This window comes from Notothenia coriiceps, unplaced genomic scaffold (assembly GCF_000735185.1).
Source record: "Notothenia coriiceps isolate Sejong01 unplaced genomic scaffold, NC01 NC01_scaffold00005787, whole genome shotgun sequence".
NCBI lineage: Eukaryota > Metazoa > Chordata > Actinopteri > Perciformes > Nototheniidae > Notothenia > Notothenia coriiceps.
In genome coordinates, this window is record NW_011338488.1 from 85862 (window position 1) to 103887 (window position 18026).

General features: G+C 37.6%; 1 protein-coding gene across 1 annotated transcript; it reads left to right on the forward strand.

The window, feature by feature from the left end:
* Positions 1-935: 935 nt before the first annotated feature.
* Positions 936-17660, forward strand: rpl14 (ribosomal protein L14). Its single transcript, XM_010768537.1, has 6 exons — positions 936-1032; positions 2242-2343; positions 2428-2522; positions 3098-3197; positions 17027-17080; positions 17565-17660. The coding sequence occupies exons 1-6, from the start codon at positions 1030-1032 to the stop codon at positions 17622-17624; spliced, it is 414 nt and encodes a 137-aa protein (XP_010766839.1). The 5' UTR covers positions 936-1029; the 3' UTR covers positions 17625-17660.
* The last annotated feature ends 366 nt before the right edge of the window (positions 17661-18026 follow it).

Sequence of the window (18026 nt, forward strand, 5' to 3'; positions counted from 1 at the left end):
TCTATCTGCAGGGACCGTCTACAAAGTGTTAGTCCCAAGTTGTCCCTTTCAAGATCTAACAAAACCACTTATCTTCTAACACTTCCCTTAATAAAATTAAAGGATAAAACATTTTTCAAGGTATAAATGTATTTGCTTTCCGGTTTATGAAAAGATAACATTTGCTTAATGTTGGTAAACATTCTTAATGTTCTTTTAAAATTATTTTTAAAGATATGTTATTGTTAGTGTTGAAATCAGAATCAGAACAGTAACAGGGAAATGTACACGATTACAACAGCAGATAAAAATGTCTAAGTATGCACACGTTATTATTAACACGATAAATAAAAAACTAAATAGCAGATATGTACATGTATGGTAAAAAAAAGTAGCAGTATATTTATTTTTTAAGAAAAGTGACCATATTGAATAAAAAAGCTAGTTGGTACTGTTTGCCAATTGTAAATAAAGATAACAAATAGTAAATACAAAAATAAACGTCAAATTGCAGGAGGGTAAATTGCACTTGCATGTATTGCACAAAGTTGTATAGGATATAATGGGGTCTGAAATGTTCGTTGTCCCTGTAAATGTACACTTTTTACATGTGTTTTTCCTCAAATAAATATCCCATTGTCAAAAGCTTCAACAAATATTAGACAATTTTCACATCGAGGATTTTGTTAATTTCTCTCAAAAAAAAACTATAAACAAAATCTGCTGATCCAGACTCCAGTTCAGTAGGTGGCAGTAATGCACGTATTCGTTGGTTGCCAATAAACCTAATAGAAGAAGATGACTGATTTGTGTTACTTTAATAAATCCTATTGTTGTTGTTTGTAACTTTTATCTTTGTAAAGATTTGGGTTTTTTCCCCCTTTATTTATACAAGAACGTATATGAACATCATGTATTTTGTATCCAAAAGTATAAAAGAGAAAACTCATAGAAGAAAATATACACAGTGCGCATGCGTACAGTATAAGCGGAAGACGTATCTGCGTCAACCGGAAGCTGCGACGGCCTTTCTGCTCCCGGACTGCCATCATGGTGAGTTCGCCATCAGAGTTGTAGCGTTTCTTTGTCGAAATTCTTTTCATATATCTAATTTAACTGGAACAACGAGACTAATGTGCAATGTTAACACACTTACACGTATATTCATGGATAGTTTTGTGTGGTATTATGGTTGTATTTGAAGTTTTAACGCTGTATGTGTAAGATGTCGGCTACAACGTGGTCCGTCCGGGGAGAGGCCTGCTCGCTTTATCGGACTAATTACACGTGTTTTGTCACGACAACATTGCTTGATATCGTCTGCATGCGATGTTTTCTTTTCAATTGTTTGAAATGTTATACATACACCTGGAAATACGCTTCTACGTTGTCCCGTTTTAGCGGCATGCAAGTCGTTAGCAGACACATTAGCTTGCATACATTAGCTTGTTTGCAACGTTATCAACTGTGGTATATCCGAACATAGCTATAAGTCAAGAAAAGTGAGTCTCCTGCCTACAAATCGAGCAGTTGTGTTGACTCACCCAAATCAAGAGACTGTATATTTCTGTATTCAATTAAAGGCTAAACTCAGAGGTGTAAGAAGTACTCGACGTACTTTTGCAGGTCTCCCTTGAAAAAGAGATGTATGATCTCAATGGGACCAACCTGGTTAAATAAAGGTTTGAAATGAAATGTCTCGGATCTTGTACTTTGGGGAGAAAAAAAAACTAATTTGCGACAATATACTACATCTTATCCTACTCAAGTATAAGAAGTACCAGAATGTAGGAATAATAGGTTACAAGTAAAAGTCCTACATTCAAAATGTAACCCCAGTAAAAGTATTAACATCAAAATATGGTTGACAAAAGTAAAACATACTTTATTATGCAGATTGTCTAATTTGTAGATCAACACATTATGCATCAATGTGTTTCTCAAAGCTGGTAACTGTGCAGCTACATTAAATTACTTTATTTATTGGAGGTTAACTTGTGAATTTACTTCAAGTTTAATTAAAGTCTTGTTTAAATTTCACGTCATTCTTCAAATCGGCAAAGTAACTAAAGGTATTAAATAATAGTGGAGTAAAAGTACAGGATTTACCTGGTAAAAATTAAGTGGGGTAGAAGAAGAAAGTAGAGTTCTCTAGTATAAGTACTTAGTTCGTTTCCCCCACTGGCTAAACTGAGACTATCCACCTGTCCAGGTAAAAGCCTCATTTTGACTTTTATGTATTTTGTGATGTGTGTTTGTCAGGTGTTCAAACGCTTCGTTGAGATCGGCCGCGTTGCCTACATCTCCTTCGGACCCCATGCTGGCAAGCTGGTGGCCATCGTAGATGTCATCGACCAAAACAGGGTGAGTGAGATTGGCTTGAGTAGTGTAAGCATCACTTTGGATTTGTTTTATATAGTTTTTTATAATTGTGTTTCTATTTTTTAGGCCCTTGTTGATGGTCCCTGCACAGGTGTGAAGAGACAATCCATGCCCTTCAAGTGCATGCAGCTTACAGACTACGTCATCAAAGTACCCCACAGGTGAGTGGGAACAGTCCTTTTCTTAAAACAAAAACACAATTTATTTTAAACAAAGGGTACAGATTGTGTTCCTTTTCCTACCAGGCTAGGTACACAAGAGTTTAGGCATTTCTAGAAACCACTCAAGGATAACCCTAGTTTGCAATTTTTAGAAGCGGCATCTTATAAGGGGCCTGTCATTGTGGTCGATAGGGCGGCACAACATCGTTTTTTGTCTCTGCAATCAAAGTTAGTTCAAAAGGAACCACTTTCTTATCTGTTATTTTAATGTTGGAGATAGTTTTTAATTCTACAAGCAGTTACATGTAATAAAGCGGTTTACTGGGAGCACCAGGGAGGCAGAGCTAAGGACTCTTAATTCATTATTTCAAAATTTGACAGCCTTATTGCTGAAATTCCTCGTATCGAGCATCTAAGAAATCCAGATTTGTGTAAACGCAGTATTGCAAATGAGACTACCGTGACTGCATTTCTAATACTTCAAAAGGAAAAACATGATTTCTGTGTGGTTGTTATTTGATACAACTTGAGTAATCCCTCTTGTATATGTACTGACTGTTTGTATTTATTCACAGTGCTCGTCAGAAGTTTGTGAGGAGAGCCTGGGTGAAGGCCGAAGTCACCCAGAAGTGGTCGGAAAGCAGCTGGGCCAAGAAGATCGAGGCGAGACAGAAGGTAAGGCAATGTTTCCCTCCAGTCATTATGAACATATTAGATAATAAAAAACGATTTTATAAGTTGTTATTGCAGCAGATTCCAGTTGGCTTTTAAATAATTGATTTGCTTCCGGCAGTGAGGAGATGTTTCCCCCGCCGGTTTGTTCTGTTTGACAGCAGGGATACATAAACACAGTCATGAAACTAGTTTGAAGGGTGTTCTATGGGTAAAAGAAGAGTCGTAAGGCAAATGCATGCATTATTTATTCACTTTGAACACTGCAAGGATGGGCAAAACCATGGCCTCCTACTTGTCCTTCAAATGTAAGATGTATTACAGCCGGTAGTACGGTTGGGAACCGAAACTCCTAACAAAATACACCATTTTGGTTCTGCTTAATGGTTCCTAAACGCGGTAGACCCCGTATTCCAACGGTTCCGTCTGCGCTGCGGTGACCCGGTGGAATACAGGGTAAGGTCGGCTCGGTTCACTGACGGCCTGGTCCGCCCTTATTTATTTTTTTAAATGGCATCATCTAAGTTGCGCTGACAGGCGACAGAGGTCCACAGTTGCCCCGCAGCGAGGCTCCCCCCGCCCTCCTGTAGACAGTTCACGAGCTCAGTCACTTCATAACACCAAAGATGGATCGCGTTAAACGCTCTAAAGTGAGGCTCCTCTACACTAAAAAAAGACAAGGCACAGAGCTATAATAGGCATGTGGCAAGTTAATAGCTTTGCCACAGCATAGTCAGGTTAAAATAAAGCCACAGCATTGTTTGCAAATACATTGTATTGCATGTTATTATTTTTTATTTGTAAAATGGTAAGTTTAAAGCTTAAAAGAATAAAGATATTTTTGTTATCTAAACCGTTTGAAACCTTTCTTTTACAATTTTTGGAAATCGAAACGGTGGAATCGATAAGAACTGGAATCGGATAATGCGGAATCAAATTTTTTTTTTTGGAATAGATACATTTTCAAACAATACTCATCCCTAGCCGGTAAATGGAGAATTTCATAGTTGACAAATACGTTGAAAGTACATTCAGCTTGGTGAGTGCAGCAGTTTGGTTCCCATACAATTGCTCCAAACAAATTTATGAAAAAAACATGATTCAGTTTTTTCCCCAACCAACTGTGTTATATTCTGCTTTAATTTAACATGGAGGGTGGTTTTGTGTGAGCCTGATCTTGTGCACAGTTTACTGCTCAGCTGGATCCTGAATGGTGGTTTGTGTGATAAGTTGAGGATGTTTATAAAAAAATAACGGCCCCTCCCCTTTCTTGAGCGGGTTTCCCTGCAAGGTTTGAGTTCACAAATTAGCCTTCCTTGGTTAAAAGGGCCAGCCCCACCTTCACCATTTCTCCAGCTGTAGGGTGTCACTCTGGATGCTTCATGTGCCCCCCCAAGACATTAAAACCTTAAAGCAAACTGACTCCCTTTAATCAATGCACATGTCCATCCTTAACTGAATTTCTGCTGTGGCCCTAAACCTGTGAGAGAAATCAACTTACCCTCTGGTTCTTCCCTGACCAATTTCTCACTTCTTTTTTGCAGAGGTCCAAAAATCGTGGCGACTTTGACCGCTTACAAGGTGATGCAAGGCCAAGGAGGATGGTAAAAGTGAACAAGATTTAGGCAGCTTCATTCACGTGGGAAAACCTGGCCCAGCCAAATTGATGCTAAGCTTTATATCGTGGTGGCTTAAGTTATCCCTGCATTTCCCTTCTTAAAAGTCCTACTTTATTAACACAATAGTATGGTATATAAAATGGGCCCCATTGTAATCTGGGAGTTGGACTTTGTTAATGCCCCCTGATGGAGCTCTTCTCACAAGCTGGATGACAAACAGCTGCAGCTCATAAAACCTATGGATGGGTCGGGCTGATTTTTAATTGCCAGAGAGAAATATCTGACCAAATGGTTTGTTCCTGCGATGCCTCAGTCCTCTGGCCTCGAATGAAATGTGGTTATTAATTCCTACGAGCAGCAAGTTTGATTTTAACCAACCAAAAGCCAATTAAAGTAACGGGTCATTGGTCTAAAGTGTGTAGAATAGAGATCGTACAGCAGTCCCATTGAGCAGTGCTTAATCGATGCACTTTTTTTGTCTCTGCCAGAGGGAACAGAATCATCAAGCATGAGGTGAAGAAGCTCCAGAAAGGAGGCCAGCAAAGAAGTGAACAGTGCCCACAAAATAAATCTCCTGTTCAATTGGTTCATACTGTGTCCCTTTGTCTTCGCCAATCTTTGAAAAAAACATCTAATGGCTCAGTTTGAGGTTACTCCTCCCCTTCCGTGTGTACTAATATAAACTGGACTGGTAAAAAGTCAACCTTAAGCTTACAAAATGTGTTGTATGTGCAGGAGCAGGGGAATGAAGTGTAATGCCATGATGCAATTATGCAGGACATAGTGATTGTGTGGCACCCGGCTTTTTAGTCTGTTAATACTCTAAAGTTTAAACTCTTTGTAGCCAAAAATGAAAAATGATCGACTGTCCAAGCCCTGGATCCCGTCTGATCTGCCAGCAACTTTGCAGGTGGTGTTTCAGACGGGTTCAGTGCTGTGGGGTGCTTTGAATGTTTTTTAATAATATTGCTCTCAGGGGAGGCAAAACATTAAATCAGTAGTCTTCCTCCGAAGTTTAACAAAACCATGAGACCAATGTATGTTTATATAGCATCCATTGTTCCATTCAGCTCACTAAATTTAAAGAAATAATACTTACGGGAAAAACAGGTGATGGCAATCACCAAAAATAACACCCAACTTCCCGTCCATCCTTAAATTATCCATAGAATGCAAAAAGTAAATAATAATCAACTTAAACAACTTTTGTTTTATATACGCCAATAGTCATCCAGAAACACTTAATTTCAGCTCAAAGGGTTCTGTGTTTTTGCTTTGAAGGGAAAAGACACATTCTTGATCTGAGTTCCAAGAAATTACACGTTTGGGTTTTCTCCAAAAGCCACACAACTATAAACTCTTTGTTCAGTTTAGAACATTTTCAGGCAAATCAATGCACATTTTTTTCCCAAAAGCCGTTCAATTCTCAAAAGCCCCTGTTTTGTTCAAATGTGCATCGTAAATAGAAATACTATACAACATAAAGAGATGGTTAAAGAAACTGAATAAGCCCATAAACGGAAATAACAGACTTTGGAACAAAAAGCACACACGGCAATTGTAAACTGAACTGATTATTCGACCATTACTACTTTAATTAAATAGTTAAAGAGGCTCCAAACTTGAATGTGTGACGCTCAGGTGTTTCTAAAATACTCTGCATGCCCATTGATAATTTAGTCCTTGCCTCCTTTCCTAATCGTAGTTTTTTCCTGGGAAAAATTCAAATTAATCGGAAATTTAGGATTGATTTTGGGTCCCCTAAAAATGTTGTCTTCACTGCGACCAGGGCACCTTTCTCAATTTCATCTTAACCCCTCCTCCGAACTCCTCGGTCCTCCGGTAAGTGACCCGGAAATCGACTTCGTCAGCGCGCCCATGTTGAAGGGCACGAATTTCTCGTAAATGCACCATGAAATGCACTTCGACGGAATCGAGCGTCGAGGAAGGCGAGGAATACACTGAATGGGTCCCTCCAACCGGATGCACCTTCGGGAAACATAGATTTTTCAGAGAGTCGTGAAGCAAAGCCGGATTTTTATCTCAGCCAAATTGACAGCTCTGCAAGCCATCCCCTGGATAATTATTTTACTTGCTTCCATCGCGAGAGAACAAGCTTGTGAGGTCCCGTGCAGAAAAGCAGAGCAGTTGTGGTATAAATATATATTATAAAATAACTTCAGTTACAGGCCTCTGCCTTTATTTGCCTTTAGTTTAGTAGATAGTCAGAAACAAAGAAGTCGATTTTTTAAAAAACCATTTAGTGCTCACATAAATAAATACACAAACGGCTTGTAGCCTGATTAATAAATGCTTTTAGGAGCTGTAGGTGCTGGTACAGGTGCTAGGTGTGTGTGTTTGTAGATGCAGCGAAACGAAAACAGGTCTCAGTGGTTTTGGTGTCCTCTGCTTACTTTTAATACTTGTAAATAAAAACTTTTTGCCCGTAATTTAATTTTCCTACATTGTAGCGACCAGAGAGGGGAGGGGGGTAATTTAATCCAGGGAGGTACGTTAAAGCGAGTGCTCTGTTATGATTCTGAAAGTGTGTGTGGTGTGTGTGTGGTGTGTGTGTTGTGTGTCCGTCCGCAATCTGTGCCTGTATTGTGTCATTAGTACCCCGCAACCTGTGAATGAAATTAAAGTAAATATATACAGTCGTCATGAAACCTTCTGTCCCATCAAACAGAGTGCTTGCTGTGCCTCCTGTCACATTAATGGACGTCTCTTTAAAATGACCAACTCAGAGGAGAGGAAGTTCTCATTTCTCTAACCGCGCTGCTGCTTCCACCTCCCTCTCTCCTCCGGTTCCCCTCCTCGGCTCTCCCCTCGCATCTCCTGTGGGCGGGAATTTAAAGTCTCGAGGATAAGGAAAGTCGAGGAGGGGGAAGTTAGAGAAAATGGAAAGGGCCCTGGTAGCCATTAAAGTAAAGAGATGTAAATTGGGAAATTGTTTTTGTTTTTATAAGTAGCCTTGTGCCCAAACGTCCAACTAGATGTCAGTCCCAGCTAAGAAAAGGACTGCTGACCCCTTTGTCTTTATTTTTAGTTATAATAAACTATCTTTAAATAAACCCTCCACCCAAAAGCAATGAATGTAGGTTTTTTTCTCGTATGTGAAGTTAATATCCTTATTAGTTAAATAAAAGCATGAAAGGGGCATTGGTAACGACATTGTAACGAGAATACGTAATCGGGGTAAAAAAAAGGTAAATGAATTAATGAACAATTGCATAAAAAAAAAAAGGTAATCGGATTACTGTAACATAATAAATTGAGATTAACTAGCAGGAATGACATTGTTCCCAATACATTTTTGTTGGAATAAAGATTGATAATATATAGNTTTTTGCCGTACAGACGCCACTGTATGTTCATTACTTTGCTCAGATTTGACATTGTGGTTTCGTTTTTTCACTTCTTGTTCTGGGATCCGGGCCGTTTCTCAATGTCGAGTAAAGCTGTTCCAGAGCCACTATTTCAAGCATGCTGCGTCATCGAGTGGCGCCGAAGGACGGTTTAAATGCCCAGCATACATGTGCTACCAAGCAAGCCTCCTCGACATTGAGAAATGGCCACAGTTTAACTTATGGCCCTTGGTGTGATTTTAACATAACATTATGATGTCAGGACTTGGCTGACATGTCCTATCTGGTTTCCCTTGTTATGTGTAACCAAAGTGGTTGACATTTTCAAATAAATGCAGCTGTGAAGTGCACATATAGTAATATAACAGTAGTCAAGGAAACGGCAGTTTTATTATAGAATTGTCCTTTGACTGATACTTTTTTTTTTTATTATTTCAAGGACCCTTCAGTTACCAGAAAATATGTTTAGCTGTTAAATGTTTAACTGAATAGCTTCTCTATTTTGCACTTCGCTGATGAAAATTCACACAAACCAATATGCAAATAAATGATTCATAATCATGCATGTATAAAGCTGAGAGGAATATAAACTACTGTGTATGCTTGCATGTGCATAGTTTCTACAATTATGTATGTAAATTATTCATGGCATTTGTAGGCAGTGAAAAGAGGTTTTTTTTCAAGCTTTTAATACAACCAAATGAAATAGACAATTATGCAGATTCACAGGCCGTTAAATAACCAACAGATTTAGAAGTGTCCTTATTACAAATGAAAACAGGAGAAACAAGCACACATGATGTAGCTGCCCTCACCCTGGGCAACCCTTTGATTCACACCTCTTTTTATAACACAATCACTAAAAATACCCAAGTGACCCTCAAGAGAGAAATGTGCGTATTCAGCTCTCACATCAGTAAACTCGCTGACATCACCGCGTGCCTGGCAGGTGGAGGACACCGTTTCTCAGGCTCATTTGACACCTCCAGGTAAGAGGAAATTATAGTATATGAAGGTGTTGCATGTTGCTTTGAATTTTGAGTGTGGCAATATTTGAAGTTTACTTTCTGTAGTCAGCCAGAGGAGGAAGAATTACTCAGATCTTGTACTTGTAAGTAAAAGTATAAGTTCCAGAGTGTATGAATACTCTGTTACAAGTAAAAGTCTCGCTTAGTTATTCAGTAAAAGTACAAAAGTACTAGCATCAAAATATACTTAAAGTACCAAAAAAGTAATCATTATGCAGATTGGCCCTTTTCAGAATTATAAATTATGTGAAGCTAATTTGTATTCCTTTTTACAGTTCAAGGTAGCTTGTGGATATACTCCAGGTGTAACAACAGTCTTATTTAAATGTTGAATATATTACAAATCATTAATCCAAGTCTGCAGAGAAACTAAAGATATTAAATGCAGTGGAGAAAAAGTACACTATTTGCCTGAGTATTAGTGTGGCAGAAGTACAAAGTAGACACAATTGTACAGTAGGCTACTTTACTCAACTCAAGTAGCCTACTGTAGTTAAGTGCAATTTTTCCACTGGGTGGAGGACACCGTTTCTCATGCTCATTTGACAACTCCAGGTAAGACAACAATTGTAGGATATGAATTTAATATCGAGTCTGTAAATATTTGAAGTTTTCTTTCTGTAGTCAATGAGAACTTTTACAAATGTTCAGTTGGAAGGGAAATTGACGTTTCAATGGTTCAGCATTAGCTTAACTACTTTTATCTAGCCTATATTTCAACGACTTATCAATTTCGGCCATATGCCCACAACTTTTGTCAAAGCAAATTCGACCTATTAACATTACATTAAATTATTATTTACATTTTACCTTTACTTTTAGCTGTTCAACTCTGTATGCGAATATTACTTTTAGCTAGCGTTAGCTTTTTCTAGCTAACTAGTCTACTTAGGGTCATCTCTATGTTCCAAGGTTCCTATATTGTTGAATTGAACTAACGTTGAAAGAGATCTGCAGAGGTGGGAGAAGTACTCAGATGATCTTGTACTTAAGTAAAAGTAGAAGTACTTTTAAGACTTTAAGAATACTCTGTTACAAGTAAAAGTCCTGCTAGTCTTGTTACTCAAGTAAAAGTAGAAAAATACTTAAAGTACCAAAAGTTCAAGTGCAGATTGGCCGGTTTTTAGAGTTATGAATTATGTGTTTTTATTATAATTATTGATGCATTAAAGTGTTATCAAAGCTGTTAAAGGTACAGCTAGTTTTAATGACTTTGTATACTGCAGGGTCGCTTGTGAATTTACTCCAGGTAGAACTAAAGTCTTATTTTAGTGTTGATTATATTCCACATCATTAAACCAAATCTGCAAAGTAACTAAAGGTATTAAATACTTGTAGTAAAAGTATACCTCTGAATTGTAGTGAAGATAGAAATGTACTTAGTTCAAATTCAAGGCAAAGGTTTCGGTCAGGTTTCAATGTGTTTTTAACACCAGGAGGATGTTAGCTGCAGGGTGATGCCTGTCAACATCTTGCCCCTTGGAAACATGCATTGAACATGTGACTGAGGGAAAAACCTTACAGAGAACATCAAATCTTTAATGTGTTAAAAGGATATTGAGCGGGAGAACTGCACCCGGGGAACATATGCTCCCTATTTACTCAAGTGCTGTACTTACGTAGTACATTTTTATATACTTGAGCACTTCCATTTTATGTTACTTTACACTTCTACTCCATTACATTTTGAAGTCAAACATTGAACTATTTTTTCATTTGTTTCTTTTCAAAGGTATACTAGTACCAATACCAATTATGAAATTAAGTAGAACATTTATATCATTATCGGTAAAGCTACCCAGCCGTATAGAGAAATAAAAAACCAGCTCCACCTCTTCTTAACTGCTGCATTATTCAAGTTCTTTAAGTATAAGCTTATAATCCAGTAAGGAAAGCTATATTCGTATGAGGCGATATACTGTATAATGAGTATTTTAACTTCTGGTACTTTATTACATTCTAATGCTTACACTTGTATTTGAGTAAGATTTTTATTGCTGGAGTATTTTAACACAAGTATTTATCTTTTTCTACTTTTTTTTATAAAGGTATACATTATATTTGAAGGTTATCTGTTTTTTTAAATATATTTTTACCTCTTATTTGTGACTTTAAGCAACATGTGTTAGCTTCTTTGCTTACCATTTTTTTTACAAACTCTTAAAACAAAATGTGATGTTCACGCTTTACTGCTCGGTTGAATAATCATTTCTATTTCCTCACATGAGTTGATCTTGCTAATTCTCACACATTTAACTGACCCCTTGCAACTGTAGAAATAACCCACAGGGTGCTAGGATCACTGCTTGAATATAACTAGTCTATCTTCTCTTAAAAGTTGATTTAAAAACACCAATAAAGTGTTAGTACATTTGGAGAGGGCAGACCTACTCCAAGGCCATTTCTGTAAATAATGTAATTTAAAATTAATGCATGTATCAGTAATTCAGATCCACTCCAACATGTATTGGGTTCTTTCCTCTTACCAGGTTTTATGAAAATGGAGGCAGTAGTTCTTATACTATGTTGGCAAAAACACTAACAAATCACACTGAAATAAATAACCCTCTTGGAAGTAATGAGTAAATACTTCTGTATTCTGAGCACTTTTGGCTCCTGTTAAATATAAATTGAGTCTTTTTCAGTTTGCAATATGGTCTTTTAGTACAAGCTCTCCTGCAGTGTTATCATCATCTGGCTGAAGGACGCGCTGCAAATGTGCAAAACTATGCTCCAAAATGCTGGAGGTATAATATATTAAATCATTATAATCCTACAGGGAACTTCAATTCAGTCTTTGTTAACACACAAACCACTGAGTCCCCTGAGAAGCATTAAAGTCATTCTTTGTTGATGGCATTTTTATTGAAATCTTGGCAAGTTTAAGATGCTGGGCACAGCTTTGTTTCCAAGGTAACATATGAAACTCCGCTTTCTTTTTAAATATTAATTGCAGGTTAACTGTGTTATTCTTTTAAGTGACATATGTGTTATGTCTTTAAGTGCTGTCTAAAACTCTTAATGGATTGATTGAGGTGTTTATATACTCGAAGGATTTCTTTTGCCCTTAGCATTGAGTGCAAATAATTTCCCAGTTTGATGTGATGGAGGGGAAATGTATGTAATCTAGCCACTTCAAATAATAACAAAGGGAACACTTCAATGTTTCTAAGAAATGCATTATGAAAAACACAGCAAAGCTATCTTGTACCCACTAAAGGTCACCAGTGGAAATCACATATGCGGTAATGCTAAAGGAGAAGTAAAATATCATAAATCCTGTTAAGGTCAATGCACTGAATACAATTTGTCCCTGCAACATAAATAATATAGTTTTTATTCACAGGAAAAATACATGTTTTATTAAATTATATCTGTACACTACGGGGATGTTCATGCAGATTCTCAAATGACCATGGTGACCTCTGCTTGAGGGTGTTACATACAGTATGATATTTAAATGTTTTTATTGAGCTAAAGAAGATTTACCTTACAGTATGTTGTGTTTTCTAATGGCCATCTATAAGAAAGATTGATACAATTACATTAATGAATATAGAAAGATAGAAAACAGATTGTTTAAAATATATAGGACTAAACTTTGAGATTGGACACGTATAAGAAAATAAGCAAATGAAATAGAGAAAGCCACATTGTTTTTGATGATTAAATACATATTGAAAAAGATCAAATAAAATGCAAACAGGTTGTGTAGTATATGATGGTTTAAAAAAAATGGTTAATGCATTATTATTTATATTTAGTGCGAATGCTGTTTTCTTATTTCACCAAATAGTTTGCCGTCGAATAACTTCAGCCTACTTTCAGCTACAGAAATCATTCAAATATCAACAATATTCAGCCTTTTCAGCACATGATAGGAAACTTTCAACTTTTTCAAAATATGTTATAGTTTTTGAAATATTCAGCTTTTTAAACTCTTTTTTTATCATGTAACTCAATGGGAGGAACCTTCAAATCCTCTTTTAACTACACCGTGCGCCAAATGCTACTTCTTCCTCATACTTTCAGCTAGACACTTCATTCCAACTTTAAAATGATCACAAGACATTCAGCTATAAAACGTATTCTTCAGAATTTTGATGTTTTTTACACATTTTGAGATATTTAACTTAGTTTGGAGCTTAGTAAACAGGCCTTCTTCAGATTTTAACATTAGTGTGTTATGCAGCTCGTTAAGGCTTAGAGTGCGTGATGTCACAGCTAGAGTGGAGGAGAGCTTGAAATTCGCCTTACATTTTTCTTTTTAAACTGCCATAATTCACAAACCCTACACTCTGACATTAATATCCAGGTGTGGGTGTGGTCTTGTGTGGTGTGTGTTTGTGTTCGATGTGTGTGAGTGTCTAGTACGATTGCACAACAAGTCTAGCTTTGTCCGCGTTGTCAGCTGTTGTAAACGGTTTTGATTTTTAAGGTTCGATCAAGTTCCCGCGTATTTGTGTATTTTTGTGAGACACGTGCGTAACGGGTTAGTGTTGTGTGTGCTGCGTGTGTGTGTGTTGTGTGTGTGTGTTGTGGTGTGGTGGTGTCTGTGTGTGTGGTTTTGTGTGTGGTGGTGTTGTTAGTGTGTTTGTGTGTGGGTGGTGTGTGTGTCGTTTTTGTTGATGTGACGCCTTCTGATGAAACAGGTTTCAGTCTCGTCCATGCGGGGAGTCCGTTGTCCCTCTTGTCTCCGATACAGCTCCCCTTCTCCCCTGTACCTTGTCCCTCACTACTACTTTCCTCTTCCTTTTTATCTTCTTCCTTCTTCCGCCCTCCCTCGTTACACGTCGTCTTTATACATAGTTTTCGCATCTCTTACTATTTACTTATGTAATGATTATCAGCTAGTATGACATTTTTATTCTTATACTATTACCTCACACCTCATCAAATGTATTCACACGAGAATTCAGTTTTGTTTCTTGATGTAGTCAAAAGGTGCGGAGGATTAGTCCTAAAAACATACTGACTAATCGTATTTAAACTAATTCTACAATATTAGAATTTTTGTGTGACACCATTTATTAAAAATTATTACGTTGAATCTCTTTTTCGTTGGTCGGTGTTAGTTTATCTAATCCACTTTAATGATAATTCACAAAAATCTAATCCGTGGGTTTGAATTTATTTGTCATAAATTTAGACGGATTTCAAACTCTATTAAGTAGATTTTATGGGAGGAACCGAACGTACACATTTTCTTTTGTCATTACATCAAATCTCTTCAGGATTCCGTCAAACTTTGATTTATGTTGTCACCACGGTTTTATGTTTACCCCATGATCAGCTCCCGGCTGACCAAAGTTACAATAACGTCTTGCATAACTTTTTACTTTGGAGTAACGTTGTTATAATTTGGACCTTGATTGTTTCGAATTACTTAACGGATTTTTTTTTGTAATTTGTAATTATTAGTGACGAAGAGAGAATACGAATAGACGCTCAGAAAGAATACTTTATGTAAAAACGGTTCCGTTGTTGTCGAGGTTTTTTTGCTAAAGTGAAGTTTCTGTTTTGGTTGTTACGGGACAACAGCACTTCTTTCTTCACGTTCTTTCCTTTGTAACTTGAGTCAACACGACGTAGACACTTACGATTTCAATTTGTCTATGAAACGAGAGGTAGGCCCACGTTTCAACTAGTTAAAACCCCGAGCCGAGACTTTCGACCCTCCTGGAGTCCTACCTCACTGTCCCACAACGCACGTTATATTGGCCGCCCGGTTTCTAGATTATATTTAATCTTATAGGACGCCCGGCTTTAATTTAGGTGGTTCCTTACGCGGACTTAAACCGGGGGGCCGGACTCAACCGGATTCCATTTGATCTTTTTTACGTAGAGGACGACATTTACGTACACTTACGGACATTTGACAACATTTAAAGAACGACCTAAATTCGACTTTAGTCTTTTTTTGACTTATAAATAATTGACTTACCAGCAAGACATCGACGAAAAATCGTTTGTTTTGGTTCTTATCACACAAAAGACTTTAAAAATCGCCCTTTTACGTCTTTCACTACTTAAACTTAAGTTCACAATGTCGAGTTAACGTAACGTTACGGAACAACTTGAAAAAAACCCTTTTTTTTTTTTTTTTTTTTTTTTTCCCACTTACAATTTGATCTCTCATCCTTTTATCTCTCTTCGAATATAATTTCTTTCCAAAATTTTTCCATATTGTCTGCTGTACAATCGGAGTTTACAGACTTTATCGACTTTATTCAAATTATCAAACTTACCAATACACGTCTTTCATCCGAACTTTCCTTCAAATCTTATAATTTCATCATCACTTTGACTTACAACATAATTTCTTCCTTTTCTTTCATTTTGCGAAAACTTTTTCGTGTCTTATAAAATGAACGTTGAACTTGATTTCCAATGGTACCCTACTGCAATAGTTGTGACCCATGCACTTCGGTCTTCTTAGTTTCAAGGGGTTACCTCTACACGGACACTTTCCTCTCGGAAGGTAACAAGAACTTTACTCTTTTTATTCGAGAATGTAAAGTTGTATCAAATTTTTTGGCATCGACGAAGCATTCAGGTTGCACACTTCCGTACAGTTCCTGGGCTCGGCAGACTCTCCACGGAAAAACACGTGTAAGCCCAGTATTTCACCGTTAAAAACCATCTAAATTGATTATCCACACGCGTGACTCCTTCAGTCCGACATAAATTTACCCGGAAATGCCTTTCTGTTCCAACGTTTGCAAAATAAGTGAAGTACGAGAGTCTCCGTAAAACAAAATTAATAAAAACGAATTAAATAAAAATAAAAAGTTGCAATTTTCTTCCAAGGATGTTAAGTTCGTATGTTATTANGCCCTTATTTATTTTTTTAAATGGCATCATCTAAGTTGCGCTGACAGGCGACAGAGGTCCACAGTTGCCCCGCAGCGAGGCTCCCCCCGCCCTCCTGTAGACAGTTCACGAGCTCACTCACATCATAACACCAAAGATGGATCGCGTTAAACGCTCTAAAGTGAGGCTCCTCTACACTAAAAAAAGACAAGGCACAGAGCTATATAGGCCTGTGGCAAGTTAATAGCTTGCCACAGGCATAGCTCAGTTAAAATAAAGCACAGCTATTGTGCAATACATTTGTATTGCATGTATATTTTTTATTTGTAAAAATGTAAGTTAAAGCTTAAAAGAATAAAGATATTTTTGTTATCTAAACGTTTGACCTCTTTCTTTTACAATTTTGGAATCGAAACGGGGAATCGATAAGAACTGGAATCGATAAGCGGAATCAGAATTGGAATAGATACATTTCAAACAATACTCATCCCTAGCCGGTAGTGAGAATTTCATAGTTGACATAGTTGAAAGTACATTCAGCTGGTGAGTGCAGCAGTTTGGTTCCCATACAATTGCTCCAACAATTTCTGAAAAAACATGATTTCAGTTTTTTCCCCAACTGTGTTATATTCTGCTTTATTTAACATGGAGGGTGTTTGTGTGAGGCTGATCAGTCACAGTTTACTGCTCAGCTGATCCTGATGGTGGTTTGTGTGATAAGTTTGAGGATTGTATAAAAAAATACGGCCCCTCCTTTCTGAGCAGTTTCCCTGCAGGTTTGAGTTTCACAAATAGGCTTCTGTTAAAGAGGCAGCCCACCTTCCATTTCTCCAGCTGTAGGGGTCTCTGGATTGCTTCATGTGCCCCAAACATTAAACTTAAAGCAAACTGACTCCCTTTATCAATGCACATGTCCATCCTTAAAACTGAATTCTGCTGTGCTAAACTGTGAGAGAAATCAACTACTCTGGTTCTTCCCTGACTATTTCTCCTTCTTTTTGCAGAGGTCCAAAATGTGCGACTTTGACCGCTACAAGGTGATGAAGGCCAAGAGGATGGTAAGTGAAACAGATTTAGGCAGCTTTCATTCACGTGGGGAAAACCTGGCCAGCAAATTGATGCTAGCTTTATATGTGGTCTTAAGTTATCCTGCATTTCCTTCTTAAAGTCACATTTATTACACAATAGTAATGGTTAAATATAAAATGGGCCATTGTAGATCTGGGAGGTTGGACTTGTAATGCCTCCTGATGGAGCTCTTCTCACAGCTGACTGACTAAACAGCTGCAGCTCATAAAACTAATGATGGGTCGGGCTGATTTTAATTGTCCCAGAGAGAAATAATTGACAATGGTTTGTTCCTGCCTAGGCTCAGTCTCTGGCCCTCGAATGAAATGTGGTTATTAATTCCTACGAGCAGCAGTTTGATTTAACAACCAAAGCCAATTAAATGTAACGGGTCCATTGGTCTAAGTGTGTAGAATAGAGATCGTACAGCAGTCATTGAGCAGTTCTTAATCGATGCACTTTTTGTCTCTGCAGAGGAACAAGATCATCAAGCATGAGGTGAAGAAGCTCCAGAAGGAGGCAGCAAAGAAGTGAACAGTGCCCACAAAATAAATCTCCTGTTCAATTGTTCATCTGTGTCTTGTCTTCGCCATCTTTGAAAAACATCTAATGGCTCAGTTAGAGGTTTACTCTCCTTCTCGTGTGTACTTTAATATAAACTAGTGACTGGTAAATGTCAACCTTAGGCTTACAAATGTTTGTATGTGCAGCGAGCAGGGGAATGAAGTGTAAACATGATGCAGTATTGTGTGGCACCGCTTTTTAGTCTGTTAATACGCTAAAGTTAAACTCTTGTAGCCAAAATGAAATGATCGACTGGTCAAGCCTGGAATCCCGTCTGATCTTGCTTCAGCTTTGCCTTTGGTTGGTGTTTCAGACGGTTCAGTGCTGTGGGGTTTGCTTTGAATGTTTTTAATATATTGCTTCTCAAGGAGG